The sequence below is a fragment of the Anomaloglossus baeobatrachus genome, chromosome 7 (genome assembly GCF_048569485.1).
Source record: "Anomaloglossus baeobatrachus isolate aAnoBae1 chromosome 7, aAnoBae1.hap1, whole genome shotgun sequence".
In the NCBI taxonomy this organism is placed as follows: domain Eukaryota; kingdom Metazoa; phylum Chordata; class Amphibia; order Anura; family Aromobatidae; genus Anomaloglossus; species Anomaloglossus baeobatrachus.
Window position 1 is genome coordinate 147,715,218 of NC_134359.1, and position 25,771 is coordinate 147,740,988.

At 48.1% G+C, this 25,771-nt stretch overlaps 1 protein-coding gene across 10 annotated transcripts in view; it reads right to left on the reverse strand.

The window, feature by feature from the left end:
* Nucleotides 1-25,510, reverse strand: part of OSGEPL1 (O-sialoglycoprotein endopeptidase like 1) — a 1,349,050-nt gene extending 1,323,540 nt beyond the window's left edge. For 8 of the 10 annotated variants that reach the window (XM_075317740.1, XM_075317747.1, XM_075317749.1 and 5 more), the window contains exon 1: nucleotides 25,395-25,481. Coding sequence is in view for 1 of the 10 variants with exons in the window: in XM_075317748.1 (XP_075173863.1) it covers nucleotides 25,395-25,436 (42 nt within the window). In the remaining 9 variants the exon portion in view is untranslated. Of the gene's footprint in view, nucleotides 1-25,394 lie in introns of all 10 variants that reach the window. The other 2 variants (XM_075317748.1, XM_075317741.1) reach the window with 2 other exon arrangements.
* Nucleotides 25,511-25,771: the final 261 nt, after the last annotated feature.

Sequence of the window (25,771 nt, forward strand, 5' to 3'; positions counted from 1 at the left end):
CTCCCTGAGTTTTCTGCTGGAGAGGCACATGTATTTTGTTATGGACTTTTGTTTGGACATCAAAACCGTGTGCTGTGAACCTTAATGCCTGGATCCCGTGTCTTCTGCTGCGCAGCCGACCGTGCTACCTCACAATAAATATATATATATAGCCGACCGTGCTACCTCACATATGGTGGAGAATGCGGGCATGACAGCCGGTGAGGTGTAGCATCCATCCCTGGTGACCCGGTAGCACATGTCCTGGATTCGAGCGGCTATACTACAGCCCAAACCCAGCGACGCCATGGAAGACATACTAAGGCTGCAGCAACAGACTAATGCACAGCTACAAGAGGCTAATGCACAGCAACAACAGGCTAATTCACAGCAGCAACAGACCAATGCACACCTGCTCCGGGCGTTGGAACGTCAGCAGCAATCCTTGCAAGTGCAGGAAAAAAAACTCCAAGAACAGATGGATCAGGCCAATGCACGTCAGCAGCAAGCCTTGCAATTGCAGGAAAAAAGGCACCAAGAACAGATGTTCTCCTGGCCAAGTCGATCCGTGCCGGACCGGCAGCAACAACCCCGGGACCGGGTGACGACGGCAGCGTCCGGAAAGCGGTGAGACAAGCGTTGCAAAAGATGACCCTGGGTGATGATGTGGAAGCGTTCCTGGCGGTGTTTGAGCGGGTGGCCGAGCGGGAAAAGCTGCCGACCCCGCAGTGGGCTGAGGTATTGTCGCCCTATCTGACGGGGAAACCCCAAAAAGCGTACCTGGACCTCTGTACCGAGGACGCCATTGACTATGTGACCCTGAAAGCCGAAATACTGGCTCGGTTGGGGGTGAATACCTATGTACGGGCTCAGCGGGTAAATCAGTGGTTCTATGAGGAAGCCAAACCCGTACGCTCCCAGGCCTATGACTTGTTGCATCTTGTAAAAAAGTGGTTGCAGCCTGACACTCTGAGCCCGGCGCAAATGGTGGAAAGGGTAGTAGTGGATCGTTTTGTGCGCACTTTACCCGTCACCATTCAACGGTGGGTAGGACAGGGTGACCCGAGTACCCTGGACCAATTAGTGTCCCTGGTAGAGCGGCATGTGGCTACGCAGGACTTGATACGGGACACTGAGACTTTGCGTACCGCCCGTCGGTCCGGCCCCTCCAAGCCTAGGGCCAAGGACCCACCGCTGACAACGGTGCAGGAGTCCCCTACCGTCCCGTCTGAGGCCGCGGCCGCCATTCCTGAGGTCCGGAAGGTTCTGTACCCTAAACGACAACCCGTCAAGGGGGTTTCCGTCCCCAGTAGATGTTGGCGGTGCCAGCGGGTGGGACATATGGAAGCCCAGTGTCCACTCACCACGGAGCCCATGGATTGTGGGGTTACCCGGCGGGGTTCAATGTATGCTCAGGTGGTGTGTACCGCTGACCTGGTCTCCCCAGAGACGGAGCCCCACTTGTGCCAAATACAGGTGAATGGATGTCCGGTTACAGGATTGTTGGATTCCGGAAGCTTAGTGACCCTTGTGCGATCCACCTTGAGGGCTAAAGTAAAGGCCACAGGACGCACCGTGGGGGTGGTTTGCATACATGGGGACGGCCGCGACTATCCCACGGGGATTGTCACCATCACAGCACCTTGCGGTCAGGTGCAACATGAGGTGGGACTTCTTAACACTCTTCCTTATGACGTGATCCTAGGAAGGGATCTGCCCTATTTTTGGACTTTATGGAGGGGACCCCCTAAGTCCCCTCAGATATTGGTCGGTCTGGGACCTGAGCCCTACAATCCTGAATCCGGGACACCTGCCGTAGGGGTCACCATGATAGGGACAGAGTGTGAACCCGATAGGTCGCCCCTAGAGGTATTGGCAGGAGAGGCTGAGACGGTCGAGCCCATCCCGGAGTTGGAGGCGTCCCCGGATACGTTTGGGACAGCCCAACTCCAGGACCCTACGTTAATACATGCCCGGAGTCGGGTGACAGTAGTTGACGGGGTGGCACAGCTGCCCGGTGCTCAGGTAAGGTACCCCCATTTCGCTCTTAAGCAGGATTTACTCTACCGGGTAGATGAAATACGGGGCGTGGGGGTAGAACAGTTGGTGGTGCCCCAGCCGCATCGCCGGCGGGTCCTCGACTTGGCTCATAAACACCTGATGAGTGGCCACCTAGGGGTCAAGAAAACGCAGGAGCGAATATTGCAAAGGTTCTATTGGCCCGGGGTCTTTGGGGAGGTAAAACGGTTCTGCGAAACCTGCCCGGAGTGTCAGCTTACCGCACCCCTGACCCATTTTCGCAGTCCGTTGGTACCGTTACCCATTATAGAAGTCCCTTTTGAACGGATAGGGATGGATCTGGTGAGGCCCCTTGTAAAGTCCGCTCGAGGGCACCAACACATCCTAGTGATCGTTGACTATGCCACCCGGTATCCCGAGGCGATACCTCTCAGACATACTGCAGCAAAGCTTATAGCTCGGGAGTTGTTTGCTGTGTTCTGCCGGGTGGGATTGCCCAAAAAGATCCTTACGGATCAGGGGACCCCATTCATGTCTAAAGTAACCAAAGAGCTATGCCGGCTACTCCAGATCAAGCAGTTGCGTACATCTGTGTATCATCCTCAAACTGACGGTTTAGTCGAGCACTTCAATAAAACCCTGAAAACCATGCTCAAAAGGGTGATTTCAAAAGACGGGAAAGACTGGGATATGATGCTTCCCTATTTGATGTTTGCCATACGAGAGGTGCCACAGGCATCCACGGGGTTTTCGCCTTTTGAATTGTTATACGGGCGACATCCCCGGGGATTGTTGGACCTGGCAAAGGAAACATGGGAGCAAGAGCCCACCCCCCATAAAAGTGTGATCGAACACATTTTGGGTATGCAGAACCGCATAAGCGCGGTCATGCCAATTGTGAAGGAGCATTTACAGGAGGCTCAGGCCGCGCAAAGCGGCCGCTACAATAGACAAGCCACCGTGCGGACCTTTAAACCCGGGGATCGGGTGTTGGTATTAATCCCCACGGCGGAGAGTAAATTCCTGGCTCAGTGGCAAGGCCCCTACGAGATAAAGGAAAGAGTAGGGGTGGTTAACTATAAAGTATTGCAGCCCGGTAGGCGGAAACCTGAACAAATATACCATGTCAACCTATTAAAACCTTGGCAGGAACGGGAAAGCCTGATGGCTGTTTTTTCCCCACCTCCCTCCTCTTCGGGTCGTTCACATCCGGCTCTAGCGACCTCCGGAGAGGATGAACCGGAAGTAAGGATTGGAGAAGCCCTCACCAAGCAACAGAGGCGAGAGGCCAGACGGTTGGTTCAGCAGAACCCCGATGTCTTCTCCGAGCTGCCCGGTAGGACCAGTCTGATACGACATGATATTGTCACCGAGCCCCACCTGAAGGTACGCCTGAAGTCATACCAGGTACCAGAGGCTCGACGACAAGCCATATCGGAGGAAGTAAAGACAATGTTACGCCTGGGGGTCATCGAAAAATCCCGGAGTGAATGGGCTAGTCCGATTGTCCTAATACCAAAACCCGATGGCTCCTTAAGGTTCTGCAATGACTTTAGGAGATTGAACGAAATATCCAAGTTCGATCTCTACCCCATGCCCCGGGTGGATAAGCTGATTGATAGGCTGGGACAGGCGCGATATTTTACCACGCTCGACCTGACCAAGGGGTACTGGCAGGTGCCACTAACGGAGTCCGCCAAGGAGAAAACCGCTTTTGTTACGCCGGAGGGTCTCTTCCACTATGTTGTCTTGCCTTTTGGGTTACATGGCGCTCCAGCCACGTTCCAGAGGTTGATGGACTTAGTGCTGGAACCCCACCAGGCGTATGCATCAGCGTACCTGGATGACATCATTATTTACAGCTCCGATTGGCAGACCCACTTGGAACAGGTACAAGCGGTGGTGGACGCGCTTCGAACAGCCGGATTGACAGCCAATCCCAAGAAATGTGCATTGGGACTCACGGAAGCCCGCTACTTGGGCTACGTGATAGGCCAAGGAGTGATTAAGCCCCAAATTAACAAGGTTGAGGCGATCCAGAAGTGGCCTAGACCCCTGACCACGAAGCAGGTTAGGGCCTTCCTGGGTATCGTGGGGTACTACAGGAGGTTTGTAAAGGATTTTGCGGGACTATCAGCCTCCTTGACGGACCTTCTCAAAGGCAAGAAGTCCGTCATGGTGCGCTGGACTCCGCAGGCCGAGGACTCCTTCCGGGCCCTGAAGGAGGTCCTGTGCGGACAGCCCGTTCTTGTACACCCTGATTTCCGGAAGGAGTTCATAGTACAGACTGACGCCTCAGAGGTCGGCCTGGGGGCAGTGCTGTCTCAGGTGGTTCAGAAGGAGGAACACCCCGTCACCTTCTTAAGTAGGAAGCTCACCCCTCCCGAGCGGAATTATAGCGTAGTGGAGGAGTGCCTGGCGATCAAGTGGGCCTTGGAGTCCCTACGCTATTACCTGCTGGGACGGATCACTCTCCACTGGTCTGGATGAGGTCCGCCAAGGAACGGAATGCCCGGGTTACCCGGTGGTTCCTTTCTCTGCAGAACTTCCGGTTTACGGTTGAACACCGGGCCGGTAGGTTGCAGGGCAACGCCGATGCCTTGTCCCGCGGCCCGTGTTTGATGGCGGGAGTTCAACCCCGCACGCTTGAACTGAGGGGGGGGGGGTATGTGAGACTGTGACCGGGGTTATCTATGACGGCCGGTATGTCTCGCCCCGGTTGTGCTCACTCCATGATAGAAAGTAAATCCACTCTAGGGTTAATGCTGTTTCCCTACAGGCTGAAGGAAGGGTTAAATAGAATCAGGAACAAGGGCAGGTGTGGCGGGTGTGAGGGAGTGAACAGAACTCCCTGAGTTTTCTGCTGGAGAGGCACATGTATTTTGTTATGGACTTTTGTTTGGACATTAAAACCGTGTGCTGTGAACCTTAATGCCTGGATCCCGTGTCTTCTGCTGCGCAGCCGACCGTGCTACCTCACAATAAATATATATATATATATATATATATATATATATATATATATATATATATATATATATATATATATATATATATATATATATATATATATATATATACACATACACACACATATATACACATACATACATACATATATATATACACACACACACACACGCACACAATAATTACAAAAAGACTAAAGAATAAAATGTAAAACAAAAATAAATATATATATTGTTTTGTATTTTATTCTTTAGTTTTTTTGTAATTGACATATACATACATACATACATGCATACATACATAAATATAATTATAGATCCTGAGGCTCCCAGACCTGGACTAAAGCATCCGCTAACTCCTGGAGTCTGTGGTGCAACGTGACGTTGGTGGATGTAGGGAGACATGATGTTCCAGATGTGCTCAAACGGATTCAGGTCTGGGGAACGGGCTGACCAGTCCATAGCTTCTATGCCTTAATCTTGCAGGAACTGCTGACATACTACAGCCACATGCGGTCTGGCACTGTGCTTCATTAGGAGGAAGCCAGGGCCAACCGCACCATCATATGGTCTCACAAGGGGTATGAGGATCTCATCTCTGTACCTAATGGCAGTCAGGCTACCTCTGGCGAGCACATGGAGGGCTGTGCGGCCCTCCAAAGAAATGTCACCCCACACATTACTGACCCACTGCCAAAACAGTCATGCTGAAGGATGTTGCAGGCAGCATATCGCTCTCCACGATGTCTCCAGACTTTGTCATGTCTGTCACATGTGCTCAGTGTGAACCTACTTTCATCTGTGAAGAGCACAGGGCACCAGTGACGAATTTGCCAATCCTGGTGTTCTGTGGCAAATGCCCAGCGTCCTGCACGGTGTTGGGCACTGAGCACAACCCCCATCTGTGGACGTCGGACACTCATGCGATCCTCACGGAGTCGGTTTCTAATAGTTTGTGTAGACACATGCACATTTGTGGCCTGTTAGGGGTCATTTTGCAGGGCTCTGGCAGTGCTCCTCCTGTTCCTCTTTGCACAAAGGTGGAGGTAGCAGTTCTGCTGCTGGGTTGTTGCCCTCCTACGGCCCACTCCACATCTCCTGGTGTACTGGCCTGTCTCCTGGTAGCGCTGACAGACACAGCAAACCTTATTGCACAGCTTGCATTAACCCCTTCAGCCACCAGCCTGTTTTCACCTTAAAGACCCGGCCATTTTTTGCAATTTTGACCAGTGTCCCTTTGACAGGTTATAACTCTGGAACGTTTCAACGGATCCTGGCGATTCTGACATTTTTTCGTGACATATTGTACTTCATGTCAGTGGTAAATTTAGGCCGATATGTTTTGTGTTTGTGAAAATTTCAGAAATTTGGCGAAAATTTTGAAAAAGGTCACAATTTTCAAAATTTGAAATTTTATGCCCATAAATCTGAGAGCTATGTCACACTAAATAACATTTCCCACATGTCTACTTTACACCAGCGCAATTTTCGAAACAATTTTTTTTTTTTTTCGTTAGGAAGTTAGAAGAGTTCAAAGTTCATCAGCAATTTCTCATTTTTACAACAAAATTTACAAAACAAAAATGTTTGGGTACGACATCACATTTGGAGTGATTTGAGAAACCTAGGCGACAGAAAATACCCAAAAGTGACCCCATTCTAAAATCTACACCCCTCACTCTGCTCAAAACCACATCCAAGAAGTTTATTAACCCTTTAGAAGCTTCACAGCAACCAAAGCAATGTAGAAGGAAAAAATGATAATTTTACTTTTTTACAAAAAATGTTTACTTTAGCCATAAAATTAGCATTTTCACAAGGGTATCAGGAAAAAATGCACCATAAAATGTATTGTGCAATTTCTCCTGAGTACATAGATACCTCATATGTGGTGTAAAAAAATTGTTTGGGCGCACGGTGGGGCTCAGAAGAGGAGCACCATTTCACAGCAAAATTGGTTGGAATTATTAGCAGACGCCATGTTGCGTTTGGGGACCCCCCTGAGGTGCCTGAACAATGTAGCTCCACCACATGTGACCCAATTATGGAAACTAGACCCCCACCCCCCCATACAAAAAAAATAGTTTGGCGAAATAAAAAATACGGACGTCAATAAAAAAAAAATTAAAAAAAAAATAATATGAGCGCCTGCAACTGACACTAAGGCAAGTGCCACACGTGGGAGCGATGCACGAATCTCGCATAGCATCATCCAGCACAGCAAGGGGGGGGGGACGGAGGGGGAGGTCCGCCCCAGGCGGCACGTGTCAGGGAGGCGGCATTTTGGGGGTAAAAAAATAGAAAAACATAGAAAAAATAATAATTGTTGATTAACCACTTAACGACCCATGACATACTGGGTACGTCATGGTGACCTGGTACTTAACGACCCATGACGTACTCAGTACGTCAAGGTGAAATCGCGCCCCCGGAGCCTCGGTGGCTGCGATCGGTGTGCAAAAACCTTAGAATCGGTGAGGAGGGGACCTCTGCCTGACCTCAGGAGGGGTGGTGTCTCCCCCCGGACCTACAGAGGCTGTAATTGGCTGACGAACGCCGCTCAGCCAATCACAGCCACTATGATATTTCAGTCATTAAAAATGGCTGAAACATTGAAATCCAGCCATGATCAGTGCAGCTATAGCACTGATCACTGGCTGGAGCTGGGTGAACTTTGTTTCACCCGCCCCCAGCTCTGATTGGAGAGATTGGCCTTGTGACCGATCCCTCCAATCACCTTGGATCTGGGGCTGGTGACCTGTAGGTGACCACTCCCCTCAGCTTCACTTCATCCGTGAAAGCTGAGGTGAGGGATCCCTTCAAGTACCATTTGGTAAGTGCCTCCGATCCACCACTGCCCCCCGCCACTGCCCCCTTTCAGGAGCGCCGCAGTAGTCACCGCCCCCGATCCACCGCCGCTATTGCCTCAAATCTGTCAATGCCCTCCTCCATTTGCTGCCCCCCTTCATACGCCACCGCTCTCCCCATCAGCCGCTGGCCCCCTCCATCTGTCACCCAATACCCAAGTTATAGATAATATGATTTATCGATAACCACCAGAGGGGGGCGGCAAATGCAGTTGCTACGCCCAGGGCCGGCTCCAGGTTTTTGTGGGCCCCGGGCGGAAGAGTCCCAGTGGGCCCACAAACACGCAGACACACACACATACACAGATACGTACGCGTACATTTTTTTTTTTTAATTCTTTATTTAACCATAAACATGGAATCATTCCAAACAGTCAATTACAATACATTTCACATCCATTGTATGACATTTTTATAACAGACTAACTGTGACACATAAAAATGTCAACACTTTGAACCCTCCATGTTTATCAGAAATGTTTTGTAATACGGGAATACCAAGGTAAATTGAGAATAAGAGAAGAAAGAAGCGAGTAAGACAAGAAAGATTAGACAACTGACGAATGGGGGGGGAGAGACACAAAAGGAATAAGGGGGAGGGAAGAGATTGTAACAGCGTGTCCCTCCCCCGCCTGTGCTCATGATGTAATAGTCTGTCTCTCCTTTGTGCTGCTTCTGCTGGGAGATTGTTTGTTCTTCTCAGCATGGGACTTCTCCAACCACAACTTGGTAAACAGAACAGAGCCAGGAGTCTAAAATCCATTCATGTATCAAGTGTCCAGGCGGAGTTGGACTCTTCTGCCCACCTAAGGGGATGATCCCAGGAAAAGAGAACAATGAGACCCATGTTAGGTCAGTTAGTTGGATCTCGGCTGGAGAAGAACTAGGATCTATAGCTGAGGCTGGATACTAGAGCCTGTGTATGGACTGTTACAGATTGGAGATCAGTGGCCACGTGGGATTGTGTTTTGTTGTTCACCCTGTTGGACTCAAGGAACTCATATACGGACCATTGCCATATTTTCCCTGGTATCGGAATACCGGGCGGTGCCCCTGCATTTTTTGTTTTGTTGTAGACTCCTTGCAGAGTTAAAGGATCTATATTTATGTTTGGTGCTTTATCTTTGTGGTTCCAATAAATCCCTTTGTATTGTTCCTTGGCCTGGCGTCCCTTACTGCTCTGCCGCATACCCCGTCACAAACTGGTGGCAGCAGTGGGATCACAGCAGAAGAAATGGAGGACAACGGCCCATCAACCTCTGAAAACAGAACCTCAGGATACAGGAACTGGACTATGTCGAACCTCTAAACAAAGGCCCGTGAATTAGGAGTCGGCTACAAAAGGACTCTTTAAGGAGCAACTAATTGAGGCGTTGGAAAACGCTTGCCTGCATAATGGCACCGAGGAACAATTTCCACAGCAAGGGGAGGAAAGACGGGAGCTGGAGGTAAATACCCAAAAAAGTCAATGGGTTGTGTGGTATGAGGAGGAGATGGCACTGCTTGGAGATGAGGTCACCATTGAATATAAGATGGATGCTATTTGCAGAGCTCAAGAGAGGGCATTGCTGGAGAGGAGGTTTGCTGTAGAAGCAGCTAGAGGCCCCAGACAGACTGTACCAACAGCACCAACTATGAGAGAATTCTCCAGAGTGTCCCGCAAGGACTTTAAGCCATTTAATGAAGCTGCAGGTGACATTGAGGGCTTCTTCCAGGATTTTGAGCATCAATGCCGAATAATGGAAGTCCCAGAAAGAGAGCGAGTCAGACACCTGGTGGGCCTCTTGGAGGGTGGAGCTGACGACGCCTATAGAGCTATGGACCCTGAGTGGAATTGTGAGTATGGGGAGATCAGACCATTCTAGAACATTATACCGTGACCCCAGATACTTATAGGACTCAGTTCTGTATATTAGTCTGTGATGGAGAAGTGTCTTTCAAAATGTATGCCCACAGACTGAAACAAGTATGCCATCGCTAGCTGGAGGGAGAGGGGGCCTTAACTTGGGAGACCTTCCTCCAGGTCATCCTAAAAGAACAGTTTTATGCCAAGTGCCCTACTGAGATCCAGGAATGGGTGCGCGAAAGGAGACCAGAGACAGTGGAACAAGCTGCTGCTCTAGCTGATGAGGTACTCACTATCAAACCTCAGTGGAAGAAGCTGCTAGCAGAGGGAACAAAAATGACCAGCTCCCCAACACCAGAGGTTCCTTGTCCTTCAGTGCCCAATGTTCCTCAACCTCCTAGATCACCACCTCATGTGGATACCCGTGTGTATGTGCCTCCAGTTGTTTCTACCATATTTTATGGAATGCGACGAGGAGACAAAGTAGAATAGCGAAGATGTTATAGCTGTGGGCTTCCCGGGCATGTGTGGGCAACATGCCCATTTATCCAGTGGAGTCATCCTCAAAATCGTCAACCACCTCCAGCACCTGCACCTCCCTATCAGTCACCAAGGTCTCCTACCTACTTCTCCAGAAGGCAAACTGAAAGGAGTGAGACGCAGCGCAGATGTTATCGATGTGGGCAGCCTGGTCATCTGCAAGCTCACGGTCCAGGTGTTCAGAGGCAGAACAGCTGCAGACCACCTTTGCCTGTCCATTATCTATAGACACCCTCAGCAGGAGAAGAGCTGGATTCAGGCCCTGATGATTTGCCAAGTGACTCTGATATGTTGACTTCCCTACCAGGAGTCTATGGAGTGCGATCCACAGCCACCCGTTCTCATGATCTTCAGCATAAACATCTACAGGAGGTCGTGCTAGATGGCCAAAAAGTTGTTGGCTTTTGTGACACTGGGGCTTTTCTCACCATAGCAGATCCCCGAGTAATTCAACCAGAAGCAATTCAAAAGGGACCAGGAATTGCCATTGAATTGGCTGGAGGTACTCAGATATATTCCAAGAGCAAGCGTAACCCTGGATTATGGCTTTGGGGCAAAACAATGCATAATCGGTGTGATGAGCGGCCTTCCTGCAGACATTCTTCTAGGCAATGATGTGGGAGATATACAATGCCGATTTTTGGGTGCAGGAAGCATAGTTTAAGTGAAGGAGGATACAAACTGGAGCAGAACATTCAACCCTACATCTTCATCATACACTAAAGAACCTGGAGCCAACACCCAAAATGCAGACGGATTGTCCAGGCAGGAGGAGCCCGGAGTCAGGTCCACCATGTTTACGTGTACTTGACAAGCGACCTGTTGAGGTCACTAGTCCGTACACAAATTGAGAGGGGAAGGGATTGTAACAGCGTGTCCCTCCCCGCCTGTGCTCATGGTGTAATAGTCTGTCTCTCCTTTGTGCTGCTTCTGCTGGGAGATTGTTTGTTCTTCTCAGTATGGGACTTCTCCAACCACAACTTGGTAAACCGAACAAAGCCAGGAGTCTAAAATTCATTCATGTATCAAATGTCCAGGCGGAGTTGGACTCTTCTGCCCACCTAAGGGGCTGATCCCAGGAGAAGAGAACAATGAGACCCATGTTAGGTCAGTTAGTTGGATCTCGGCTGGAGGACTAGGATCTATAGCTGAGGCTGGATCCTAGAGCCTGTGTATGGACTGTTACAGATTGGAGATCAGTGGCCACGTGGGATTGTGTTTTGTTGTTCACCCTGTTGGACTCAAGGAACTCATAAGGACCATTACCATATTTTCCCTGGCATCGGAATACCGGGCGGTGCCCCTGGATCTTTTGTTTTGTTGTGGAATCCTTGCAGACTTTAACCCCATAGCGACGGCCTAACGTCTCAAGACGTCGGAAAAACAGGGTACTTATTCTGTTCCGACGTCTTGAGACGTCAGGCCAGAAAAAGCTTGTAGTGCCCCCCAGTGACGGAAAATCTCGGGGGTTTCAGCTACCGGAGGTAGCTGAGACCCCCAAGATTATGAATCGGGGTGTTTTATTTGAACCCCCATAATGTGATCACCGGTATACCACCAATCACATAAAAAATTGGTATACCACCAATCACATAAAAAAAAAAAATGGCAAATAATACTGATTTCTTTCTCATCTGACATGATCAAACAGGTCAGATGATAAAGAAATATAAGCCCCTAGTGCCTCCAAAGCCCCCGGTACCGGAGAACTCAACCCCCACCGCCTCCGGAACATCCAAAATGGCGCCCACGCGCGCCAAAACTGCAGCTGCCGCCGGCTCTGCATTCATTTCCCTCCGATCTGAAATGATCAAATATTTCAGATTGCAGGGAGATGTCCTCCCCCTGACCCCTCCTCCGGTACACCGGAGCCCTCTGGTTCCCCGGAGCCCCCTCCAGTTCTCCAGAGCCGCCCCCCTTCCCCCTCCGGAGCATGCAAGATGGCGGCGCGCAGCGTACAGTAGCGTGCGGCCGCATTCATCCTGCTCTTTCTGCCGCATGTGACACGTCACATGCGTCAGAAAAGTTGTCCCCAGGTCCCGCCAGGTCTCCCGCCGTCAGCCCCCGGGTCTTCCCCGTTACCTGGCTGCTGCTCCGTTCCCTCGATCACTCCTCCTCCTTCTGGAAAGCTGGCGGCGCATGTGCAAACAGCGGCTGTCAGCTGGATCCTTGCAAGCAGGGACGCTGACCTCGCTGCTGCACATGCTGCTGCACTGTGGACTGGGGGAGAGTGAGTGCAGTAATCTGCAGCCACACTCCTCACATGGAGAGCCTGCTGTTATAGAAAATGGGGAGTACGTTCTGTGAGCGTGCCCCTCATATTCTGGAATGAGGTTACTGCAGGTCACTCTGCCCTAGGTTGGACCGGGGCAGTGTGCGTGCAGTATTCTCAGATTACTGCACCCACACTGCTCATGGAGAGCTTGCTCTTCCAGAAAATGGGGGATACGTTCCCTGAACGTGCCCCCCATATTCTAAAAGGTCCAGAGTCGTCGAGGGACCTCCAAAATGGATTACAGCGACCGGAATTTGTTTATTTTCAATAAATTGGTGAAAAAGGGAATGTTTCGGGGAGTTTTTTTTCAAATAAATTTTTTTTTTGTCATTTTTTTTTATTACTGACTGGGTTAGTGATGTCGGGTATCTGTTTAGATGCCGTGATATCACTAACCCCAGGGCTTGATGCCAGGTAACATTACAGCTGGTATCAACCCCGTATATTACCCCATTTGCCACCGCACCAGGGGGATGAGCTGGGGCGAAGCGCCAGGATTGGCGCATCTAATGGATGCGCCACTTCTGGGGCGGCTGCGGCCTGCTATTTTTAGGCTGGGACGAGTCCAATAACCATGGCTCTTCCCACCCTGAGAATACCAGACCCCAGCTGTCCGCTTCACCTTGGCTGGTGATCTAATTTGGGGGGGACCCCACGTTTGTTGGTTTTGTTTTTTTAAAAAAAAAACGCCTGGGGAGCCCTCCAAATTGATCACCAGCCAAGGTGAAGCTGTCAGCTGTGGTTTGCAGGCTACAGCTGTCTGCTTTACCCTAGCTGGCTATCAAAAATAGGGGGGACCCTACGTCGTTTATTTTAATTATTAATTTTTTGGGGGGGCTAAATACAAGGCTAGGCACCCTTTAGTGCCACATGAAAGGCACTAAAGGGCGCCAGCTTAGAATATGCAGGGGGTGGGACGTTATATTTATTTGACATTATCCATTCATCCATTGTAGCATTTTAGGCTGTGCGCCCACGATCAGGGTTTGCAGCGTTTTGAGGGCAGAGTGTTTTCCCTGCGTCCATAACGCTGCGTTGTGCAGTAGAAAAAGTGTTTATAATCAGAGTTTTTAAATACATCATGTTACACCAATATAAAGTGCATATTTATCCATATATATCAAGGACTATATATTAGGGCAAAAATCGCATAACTACAGACAGAAAAGAGGAAAAGGAAAAGCGATCAAAGAAGCCCAATCATGCAGAGATAAATTTGTATCAAAATTTATTTTTATTTGCACATATATTTATTACAAGCATTTGTTAAGGGACAACTATTATGCATCATAAATGTATCCATATACAACGGAACTGTCAAGATTATTCACATGTATTCTAGTTTTTATATATCTCAAACACTATGCCAATTATTTTTATGTCAATCAGACTATTAAAATTCACATGACAGACATCATGAACAAATTGCACCAATTGCGATATAAACTATGTATTTGGTAGCATACAAATCACAATTTGTATGTCATACCATTATATGATCAATTCCAGTTATTTATATCCAGGGCCACTAAGGGTCACTAAAATTGCTACAATTAGGACGTCCCGTCCGTCATATGAATTTACAAAGCATTGTCTGTATTCGCAGGAGATTAATTCCATACAGATGTGCATCAGAAACCCGATGTTTATAACTTTCCCATGTGTTTAACAGCGTCCAACCACTATCTGATGGACGCAATTCACACATATGAGAGCAAAAAATTGTAAGAGGGTCACTGTTTGATAAAGATCACATCAAAAAACTATGTCGATCAAGCTGTTATAGTTCATATGACAGACATGAGAAAAGATGTCCCAGTCATAATACTATTCATGCATAAGACAGCAAATGAATCATATTTTATATGTTCTACTATTATATGACTAGTACCAAACATCCATTATATATCCAGGGCCACTAGGGGTCACTGTTATATATCAAAATAGAACGTTCTGTCCGTCATATGAATCTTTACAGCACAATCGGTTTTAAAAGGAGAATTAAATCAATATAGGTGCATATCATGAATTTGCTGCTTGTAGATTGCCATATATACAGCTAAATCTAGCAAATTGCAAAGGACAACCTCCACATATGTGGCAGCAAAGTGTAATCAGTATAGTCAGTTACCGTTGGAGAGGCTCACACCTGACACGTGTTTCGATCTTCTTCCTCACAGGGTGTGAGCCTCGTGAGGAAGAAGATCGAAACCCGTGTCGGGTGTGAGCCTCTCCAACGGTAACTGACTATACTGATTACACTTTGCTGCCACATATGTGGAGGTTGTCCTTTGCAATTTGCTAGATTTAGCTGTATATATGGCAATCTACAAGCAGCGAATTCATGATGTGCACCTATATTGATTTAATTCTCCTTTAAAACCGATTGTGCTGTAAAGATTCATATGACGGACAGGACGTTCTATTTTGATATATAACAGTGACCCCTAGTGGCCCTGGATATATAATAGATGTTTGGTACTAGTCATATAATAGTAGAACATATAAAATATGATTCATTTGCTGTCTTATGCATGAATAGTATTATGACTGGGACATCTTTTCTCATGTCTGTCATATGAACTATAACAGCTTGATCGACATAGTTTTTTGATGTGATCTTTCTCAAACAGTGACCCTCTTACAATTTTTTGCTCTCATATGTGTGAATTGCATCCATCAGGTAGTGGTTGGACGCTGTTAAACACATGGGAAAGTTATAAACATCGGGTTTCTAATGCGCATCTGTATGAAATTAATCTCCTGCGAATACAGACAATGCGTTGCAAATTCATATGACGGACGGGACGTCCTAATTGTAGCAAGTTGCAGTAGTGACCCTTAGTGGCCCTGGATATAAATAACTGGAATCGATCATATAATGGTATGACATACAAATTGTGATTTGTATGCTACCAAATACATAGTTTATATCGCAATTGGTGCAATTTGTTCATGATGTCTGTCATGTGAATTTTAATAGTCTGACATAAAAATAATTAGCAGTGTTTGAGATATATAAAAACTAGAATACATGTGAATAATCTTGACAGTTCCGTTGTACATGGATACATTTATGATGCATAATAGTTGTCCCTTAAATGCTTGTAATAAAAATATGTGCAAATAAGAATAAATATAATACAAATTTATCTCTGCATGATTGGGCTTCTTTGATCGCTTTTCCTTTTCCTCTTTTCTGTTGTGCAGTAGAAGCACAGTGGTAGGATTTTTAGAAATCCCGTGCCCACTGTGCTTCTCTTCTCCGCAGCATACACTGACCTGTGGCGCAGCTTCCCGAGCCTCAGCATGTAAATATATGCTGCGGAGACAAGAGTGTTTTCTGTAGGTAGCATAGAGCTCAACAGCAGCCTGAACCCAAATCGTGGGCATGGGCAGCTGCGTTCTCCCGTGGACAACACTCACATCTCTGCAGGAAGGCTGACACTGTGTACTAGACGCCGTTTCGCTGGATCATGGCCACATAGCCTAAATGAGAAATTTGTTGCTACAGCAACATTTTTGTGAAGTACCTGTGGATTCAAAATGCTTACTATACTCCTGAATAAAATCCAGTTTCCAAAATGGAGTCACTTGTGGGGGGGTTTCTGCTGTATAGGTACCCAAGGGGCCCTGCAAATGTGACATGGTGCCCGCAATTTATTTAAACTTTTCCAGAATTCAAATGGTGCTCCTTCCATTCCAAGCCTTCCCATTTATCTAAACAGAGGTTTTTGGCCACATGTGGGGTATCCCTGTGTTCATAAGACATTGGATAACAACATGTTGGGTCCACGGTTTGTTGTTGCCTCTTGAAAAAGTAAGAAATATGATGCTAAAGCAAGATTTTTGTGAAAAAATGATAAGTTTCAATATGGCAACCTAAGCTTATCAAATTTTGTGAAGTACTCTTGTATTCAAATTGCTCACTATACACCTAGATAAAAGCCTTGAGGTGTCTTGTTTCCAGAATGGGGTCACTTGTGGGGGACCTCCACTGTTTAGGCACCTTAGGGGCTTTCCAAATGCAACATAGCGTCCACTAATGATTCCAGCCAATTGTGCAGTGACATGGCGCTCCTTCCCTTCAGAGCCCTGCTGTGCACCCAAACAGTTGCTTTTCATCACACATAAGGTATCAGCAAACTCAGGAGAAATTGCACAATAAATCTTATGCTGATTTTTTTCCTTTAACACTTGTAAAAAAAAAAAAGCTACCTGGTTGAAGTAACAATTTTGTGGTAAAAATGTATTTTTTTATTTTCACAGCTCAACATTATAAACTTCTGTGAAGCACCTGGGGGTTCAGGGTACTCACCAAACATCTAGATAAATTCCTTCAGGTGTCTAGTTTCCAAAATGGGGCCACATGTTGGGGAGCTTCACTGTTTAGGCACCTCAGGGGCTCTCCAAATGCAACATAGCGTCCGCTATTGATTCCAGCCACTTTTGCAGTCAAATGGCACTCCTTCCCTTCCGAGCCCTGTCATGCGCCCAGTTGATTTCCACCACATATAAGGTATCGCCAAACTCAGGAGAAATTGCACAATAAATTTCATGGTGATTTTTTTCCTGTTACCCTTGTGAAAAAAAAGCTACCTGGTTGAAATAACAATTTTGTGGTAAAATTTTTGTTTTTTTATTTTCATGGCTCAACGTTATAAAATTCTGTGAAGCACCTGGGGGTTCAGGGTACTGACCAAACATCTAGATAAATTCCTTGAGAGGCCTAGTTTCCAAAATGGGGTCACTTGTGCGGGGTTTCTGCTGTTTAGGTACCTTAGGGGACCTCCAAATGCGACATGGTGCCCGCAATCTTTTTCAGCCAAATTTCCTTTCCAAAATTCAAATATTGTTCCGTCCGTTCCAAGCCCTCCCATTTGTCCAAACAAAGGTTTCAGACCACATGTGAGGTATCACCGCGCTCATAAAAAAGTGGGTAACAAACCTTGAGGTCACATTTTTGGAATTACCTCTTGAAAAAGTGAGAAAATTGATGCTAAAGCAACATTTTTGAGAAAATTATTAAAATTTTCAATATGACAACGTAACGTTAACAAAATCTGTGAAGTACCTGTGGATCCAAAATGCTCACTATACCCCTAGATAGAAGCCTTGAGGGGTCTAGTTTCCAAAATGGCGTCACTTGTGAGGGGTTTCTTCTGTTTAGGTACCTTAGCGGACCTGTAAATGCAACATGGTGCCCGCAATCTATTTCAGCCAAATTTGCTTTCCAAAATTCAAATATTGCTCCTTCTGTTCCGAGCCCTCCCATTTGTCCAAACAGAGGTTTCTGACCACATGTAGGGTATCGGTGCGTTCATAAGAAAGTGGGGAACAAGTTTTGGGGTCCATTTTGTTGTGCTATTTCTTCTAAAAGTGAATAAATTTGGGTTAGAGCAACATTTTTAGGTAAAATTTAATTTTTGCTTTTTTTCATTCAACATTGCTTTTGTTCATGTGAAGCACCTGAAGGGTTAATAAACTTCTTGAATGTGGTTTTGAGTACTTTGGGGGGTGCAGTTTTTAGAATGGGGTCACTTTTCGGTATTTTCTGTCATCTAGGCCTATCAAAGTCACTTCAAATGTGATGTGGTCCCTAAAAAAATGGTTTTGTAAATTTTCATGTAAAAATGAGAAATCGCTGATAAACTTTGAACTCTTCTAACTTCCTAACGAAAAAAAATTTTGTTTCCAAAATTGTGCTGATGTAAAGTAGACAAGTGGGAAATGTTATTTATTAACTATTTTGTGTCACAGAAATCTCTGGTTTAACGGTATAAAAATTCAAAAGTTGAAAATTGCTAATGTTTCAAAATGTTTGCCAAAATTCAATTTTTTTCATAAATAAACGCAAAAAATATTGTCCTAAATTTGGTACTAACATGAAGTCCAATATGTGACGAAAAAACAATCTCAGAATCACCGGGATCCGTTGAAGCGTTCCAGAGTTATAACCTCATGAAGTGACACTGGTCAGAATTGCAAAATTTGGTCTGGTCATTAAGGTGAAAATTCGCTCCGTCACTAAGGGGTTAAGGATCTATATTTATGTTTGCAGCTTTATCTTTGTGGTTCCAATAAAGCCCTTTGTATTGTTCCTTGGCCTGGCGTCCCTTACTGCTCTGCCGCATACCCAGTCACAGAGGGAGACACTGGGACACGAACGGACACAAAGCAGGGATCCACCTTCTCAGAACACCTCTGTCCCACGGCATCAGTAGTACATAGTTAAAGACAAACTCACAAAAATACATATAAACAGACAAATCTATACAGTCATATCCATTGACATACATAGATACACATCATACATGCATACAGACACACACACAGCTCTGCTGCATACATACAGAAACACACACTGCTCTGCTGCATACATACACATACTGCTCTGCTGCATACATACACACACTGCTCTGCTGCATACATACAGACACACACACTGATCTGCTGCATACAGACATACACACTGCTCTGCTGCATGTATACATACTTACGGACACACACACTGCTGCTGCATACATACATACAGACACACACATACTGTTCTGCTACATACATACATAGAGACACAGCTCTGCTGCATACATACAGACACACACTGCTCTGCTGCATACATACAGACACACACTGCTCTGCTGCATACATATAGACACACACACTGCTCTGCTGCATACAGACACACATATACTGCTCTGCTGCATACATACATATAGACAGACACACATATACTGCTCTGCTGCATACATACATATAGACACACACATACTGCTCTGCTACACAACATACTGCTCTGCTGCATACATACATACATATAGACAGACAGACACACATACTGCTCTGATGCATACATACAGACACTGCTTGCTGCATACATACATATAGACAGACACACATACTGCTCTGCTACATACAAACAGACACACACATACTGCTCTGCGGCATACATACATACAAACAGACACACACATACTTCTCTGCTGCATATATACATACATTCATACAGATAGACACCCACATACTGCTCTGCGGCATACAAGATACAGAAACACACACATACTTCTCTGCTGCATATATACATACAGACACACACATACTGCTCTGCTGCATGCATGCATACATAGACACACACATACTGCTCTGCTGCATGCATATATACAGACACTACTCTGCTGCATGCATGCATGCATACATATAGACACACACATACTGCTCTGCTGCATATATACATACAGACACATACTGCTCTGCTGCATGCATACATAGAAACACATATACTGCTCTGCTGCATGCATGCATACAGACTACTCTGCTGCATGCATGCATACATATAGACACACACATACTGCTCTGCTGCATGCATACAGACACCCACATACTGCTCTGCAACATACATAGATACAAACAGACACACACATACTTCTCTGCTGCATATATACATACAGACACACATACTGCTCTGCTGCATGCATACAGACACACACATACTGCTCTGCTGCATGCATACATGCAGACACACATACTACTCTGCTGCATGCATGCATACATATACTGCTCTGCTGCATGCATACAGACACACATACTGCTCTGCTGCATGAATGCATACATACACATGCTGCATGCATGCATACAGACACACACATACTGCTCTGCTGCATACATACAGACACACATACGGCTCTGCTGCATCCATACATATAGACAGTACTCTGCTGCATGCATGCATACATACAGACACACACACACTGCTCTGCTGCATGCATACATATATACAGACACACTGCTCTGCTGTATGCAGTCATACCTACATATAGACACACACATACTGCTCTGCTGCAAACATACATCCAGACAGACACACACCTAGCTTTGCAGCGCCCACACACCTTGTTCTGTGGGCCCACACACGCGGCTCTGCGGGGACTCACACACGCGGATTCGGGGAGGGGGCGTCAGGGCATACATCGTGTGGGGGAGAAGCCCATACAGTTCACTGGGGCCCATAAATCGGGGGGCGGGGAGGGGTGTCCCACATACTGCTTAGGTCACGGTGGAGAGGGTCCACACAGCGCCGGAGGGAAGCGCTGTGCAGGGGGGTCGCTGGCTGTGGGACCGAGCAGGACACAGTGGGGTAGCTCCACCCACAGATGAAGCTCAACCCAGGAGGACGCAGCGAACGCTGTGGTCTGCGCGCCTTAAAGGGACGGCAGCCACAGTTTCTTGACGAGGACTGCGGTCCCCAGAACTCGGCCCAGGGGCAGCAGAACTGACGAGGCAGAGTGGGCCCCCCCAGCTCTCCAGGGCCCCGGCATTTGCCCAGGTATGCTGGGTGCTGACGCCGGCCCTGGCTACGCCACTGAGCACAACCAACAATCAAAAGTGACCAAAACATCAGCCAGAAAGCATTAGTGCGGAGATGTGGTCTGTGGTCCCCACCTGCAGAAACACTCCTTTATTGAGTGTGCCTTGATAATTGCCAATAATTTCCATCTGATGTCTATTACATTTACACAACAGCATGTGAAATTGATTGTCAATCAGTGTCGCTTCCTAAGTGGACAGTTTGATTTTACAGACGTTTATGCTTTCACACAAGTTTTTTGCAATCAGGTACAATCCGGTTTGTGCCTGATGCAACGGATCCGTCTCTGATTGTGTAAAAACTAATGTGATAAATCCGGTAAAAAAACGGATCCGTTTTTCTTTTTTGTTTGTTTTTTTTAAGGCTGAGAGAGAGAGGCCCCATCATCACCGCACATACACCGGCAATAGAGCCCTCATCATCATCGCACACCCCTGCACTCCGCACGCATCATCATCACTGCACATAAAGGCATTACCTCAGTGACGTCCCCGCTGACAGCGTGACTCCCTTCAGTTGCTGCGTGGAGCTGACAGGAGCTGCGGTGTTTTACTGCCGCTCCTGTCAGCTTCATGTAGCAGAGCTGATAGCGTTGTGGGACCTCTTTGGATTACGCCGGACCTGGAGGGGTATTTGGGGATTTTAATAAAATGGTGAAAGAGGGTGTTTTTTTGTCTTTTATTCCAAATAAAGTTGTTTTTCGGGTGTGTTTATTTACTTTCACTTACAGGTTAATCATTGGGGGTGTCTCAGATGCCTGCCATGATTAACCCCTTATTACCCTGATTGCCACTGCACCAGGGCAATTCGGGATGAGCCAGGTAACGTCCCGGGACTGTCGCATCTAATGGATGAAAGCAGCCAAACTTGGAGGTATATTCGGTTGGTTAAGTGTTCCCTTTAATTTTTTGAGCAGTGTACATACACACAATGAAAGGTTAGGCTAGTTTCACACTTGCGTTGAATGGTATCCGTTGCATTGCATTGTGTGACGGATGCAACGGATGTGTTGCATATAGTGGCACAACGGATGCAACAGATCGTCCAAAACAATGGAATCAGCTTTTTTTTTTACAAAGTTTCACCGGCGGCAGACTATTGTGAACAATCAGCTTAAAGCTCCCAGCAGCCGATCGCTCCCAGCGCCGAGTGATCAGCCGATCGCTGCCAGCGCCGTGTGATCAGCCGATCGCTGCCAGCGCCGGGTGATCAGCCGATCGCTGCCAGCGCCGGGTGATCAGCCGATCGCTGCCAGCGCCGGGTGATCAGCCGATCGCTGCCAGCGCCGGGTGATCAGCCGATCGCTGCCAGCGCCGGGTGATCAGCCGATCGCTGCCAGCGCCGGGTGATCAGCCGATCGCTGCCAGCGCCGGGTGATCAGCCGATCGCTCCCAGCGCCGGGTGATCAGCCGATCGCTGCCAGCGCCGGGTGATCAGCCGATCGCTGCCAGCGCCGGGTGATCAGCCGATCGCTGCCAGCGCCGGGTGATCAGCCGATCGCTGCCAGCGCCGGGTGATCAGCCGATCGCTCCCAGCGCCGGGTGATCAGCCGATCGCTCCCAGCGCCGGGTGATCAGCCGATCGCTCCCAGCGCCGGGTGATCAGCCGATCGCTCCCAGCGCCGGGTGATCAGCCGATCGCTCCCAGCGCCGGGTGATCAGCCGATCGTTCCTAGCGCCGGGTGATCAGCTGATCGTTTGGCCGCCGAGAATGTGTGCGGGGGCGGAGTGTGGAGTGGGTGGAGCCGAGCGGGGCCATGGCGCTGAGGACAGGTGAGTGTGTGTGTATACATGCGGAGTGGCGTGCGGGAGGGGACGGAGCCGAGCGGGTAAGTGTCGGGCTCCCTGCACACGTGGCCAGGGTAAATATCGGGTAAAGCACTTTGCTTGGTTACCCGATATTTACCTTGGTTATGGGTACAGGGAGCCAGAGAGAGCATGCGCAGTGGAATCCTAAGGATTCTGCTGCTCAAAAAAACGTTACATGCTGCGTTCCTCCCTTTTGGCACAATCCGTCATCCATACAAGTCTATGGGAAACATGACGGATTGTGCCAAAAGGACCTGCGTTGCTTCTGCTGGGCAACGCTGCGTTGCTTCCGCCCAGCGGGAGGAACGCAGCATGTAACGTTTTTTTGAGCAGCGGAATCCTTAGGATTCCACTGCGCATGCTCTCTCTGGCTCCCTGCACCCGTAACCAAGGTAAATATCGAGTAACCAAGCAAAGTGCTTTACCCGATATTTATCCTGGCCACGTGTGCAGGGAGCCCGACACTTCCCCGCTCGGCTCCGCCCCCTCCCGCACTCCACTCCGCATGTATATACACACACACATACACACAGTCACTCACTCACCGCCCCGCTCGGCTCCACCCACTCCGCACTCCGCCCCCCGCACACATTCTCGGCGGCCGAACGATCAGCTGATCACCCGGCGCTGGGAGCGATCAGCTGATCACCCGGCGACTGGCTGCTGGGAGCGATCAGCTGATCATTCACAATAGTCTGTCGCCGTGAAACTGTGTGTAAAAAAAAAAAAAAAAAAGGCTGATTCCGATGTTTTGTACGATCCGTTGCATCCGTTGTGCCACTACATGCAACACATCTGTTGCATCCGTCACACAACGCAATGCAACGGATACCATTCAACGCAAGTGTGTCAGGCTGCTTTCACACATCCGGTTTGAGCAGTGCGGCTCAATCCGGCTGTGAAACCTATGCAACGGATGCGGCGAAAACACCGCATCCTTTGCATACGTTTTTTACATGCGGCCCGTCCGATTTTTGCCGCTTGCAGCAGGCTACTGAGCATGCGCAGTGGCAAAAAACGCATGCGGCGGCCGGATGAGGTTTTTGCCGCATAGCGCCGCATCCGGCGTCCATAGACATGCATAGGAAAATGCGCCGCATTGGCCGGATGCGGCGCGATACGTTTTTTTTTGCCACACAAAAAAACGTGCCAGGCAACGTTCCATCCGGCCGCCGCATCAGCTAAATCTGCTGCATGCGGCAAAAACCGGACGGAAATCAAGCCCATGCGGCACAATCCGGCACTAATGTTAGTCTATGCAAAAAAAAAAAACGCAACCGGCGGCAAAAAAATAAACGGTTGCGTTTTGTTTTGCAAAGTGCCGGATTGTGCCGCACAGGAAAAACCGGAGGTGTGAAAGCAGCCTTAGGGTACTTTCACACATCCGGATTTTTGCTCTGCGGCACAATACGGCGTTCTGCAGAAAAACCGCAACCGGCTTTTGTAACGCCGATTGCGGTTTTTTTTGCATTGACTTACATTAGTGCCGCATTGTGCCGTAGGGGCTTGCGTTCGGTCCGGTTTTTGCCGCATGCGGCAGATTTAGCCGATGCGGCGGCCGGATCGAACGTACCCTGCAACGTTTTTTGCTCCGGCAAAAAACACCGCATCGCGCCGCATCCGGCCGCTGCGGCGCATTTTTCAATGCATCCCTATGGAGGCCGGATGCGGCGCGATGCGGAAAAAACCGCATCCGGTCGCCGCATGCGGTATTTTCCACTGCGCATGCTCAGTAGCATGCCGCAACCGGAAAAAACCGGACCGGCCGCATGTAAAAACGTATGCAAAGGATGCGGTGTTTTCACCGCATCCGTTGCATAGTTTTCACAGCCGGATTGAGCCGCAGGGCTCAAACCGGATGTGTGAAAGTAGCCTTAGGCTACTTTCACACATCAGTTTTTTGCCATCAGGTTCAATCCGGAAAAAAACGGGTAAAACGGATCCAGTACCGCATCCGTTTTTTCCCCATAGACTTGCATTGTTACCGGATTGTACCGGATGGCTTTGCGGTGCATCCGTTTTTTTCCGGATGCGGCAAAATAAATAAATGCGGCGGCCGGAGGCAACGTAGCTTGCAACGTTTTTTTGTCCGGCAAAAAAACCGCATCGCGCCGGAACCGGCGCGATACGGCGTGTTTTACAATAGAAGCCTATGGACGCCGGATCCGGCGTAATGCGGTAAAAAACGGATGCGGCCGCCGGATCCGTTTTTCTAAACTGCGCATGCTCCAATGTAATTAACAAAACGGATCCAGCCAAAAAACGGACGAAAAGGATGCAAAAACGGATGCAAACCGTATCCACCGGATCCGTTTTTTAACGGATCCGGCATAACGGATCCGTTAAAAAACGGATCCGGTGGATACGGTTTTCACTTTTTTTTCAGGATCCGTTGGATCAGGAAAAAAAAGGACTGTGCCTGAATACATAAAACTGATGTGTGAAAGTAGCCTTAGCTGCTGCATAAACAACCTGGAATACAGACATAATGCCAATGCAAAGCTGCTGAGCGGATTCCTGTAGAGAGGCATTCATCCAAAAAGAAGCACGGGGACCAATTTTAGAAGCTCATATGGCAGAACGGGGCATTGAAGAAAGGGGCAATACATACAAACAGTATGGCAAATGTAAATAGATCAAACAATAATAAAGCATGTTATAAACGAAGCAATAATAAAGCATGTTATAAACGAAGGAATGATATCGTGCACTGCTGGCAGGGGTACCTTGGTACGAGGTATCGGGTTGTGCAGGCGCCCTTGCGGCATGTGTGGGTGGCAGTTACAATGGCTCAAATGAAATATGATGACCGCGGAAGCATAGAATTCGTGTTAAGGAAGACTCGCGCATGCTCAGTGTCCAGGTATAGACGCCAAGTGCCTTGGCCTACTGCGCATGCGTGTGGCGTAGGCGAATAGTGAGCAGGCTGTGCAAATAGGTTATGGCACCAGCGCGTGACGAGAACGCTTGCTAGGAAAACCGCCGGCATCTGCGTATTGTGTGCCACTGCCGAGGACATGGCGCCTGTGCATGACTGGGAACGCTGCATAGGGCATTGCTACCCTACGGCGTCTGCACACTCTATGTAGATAGGTTAAGGGTG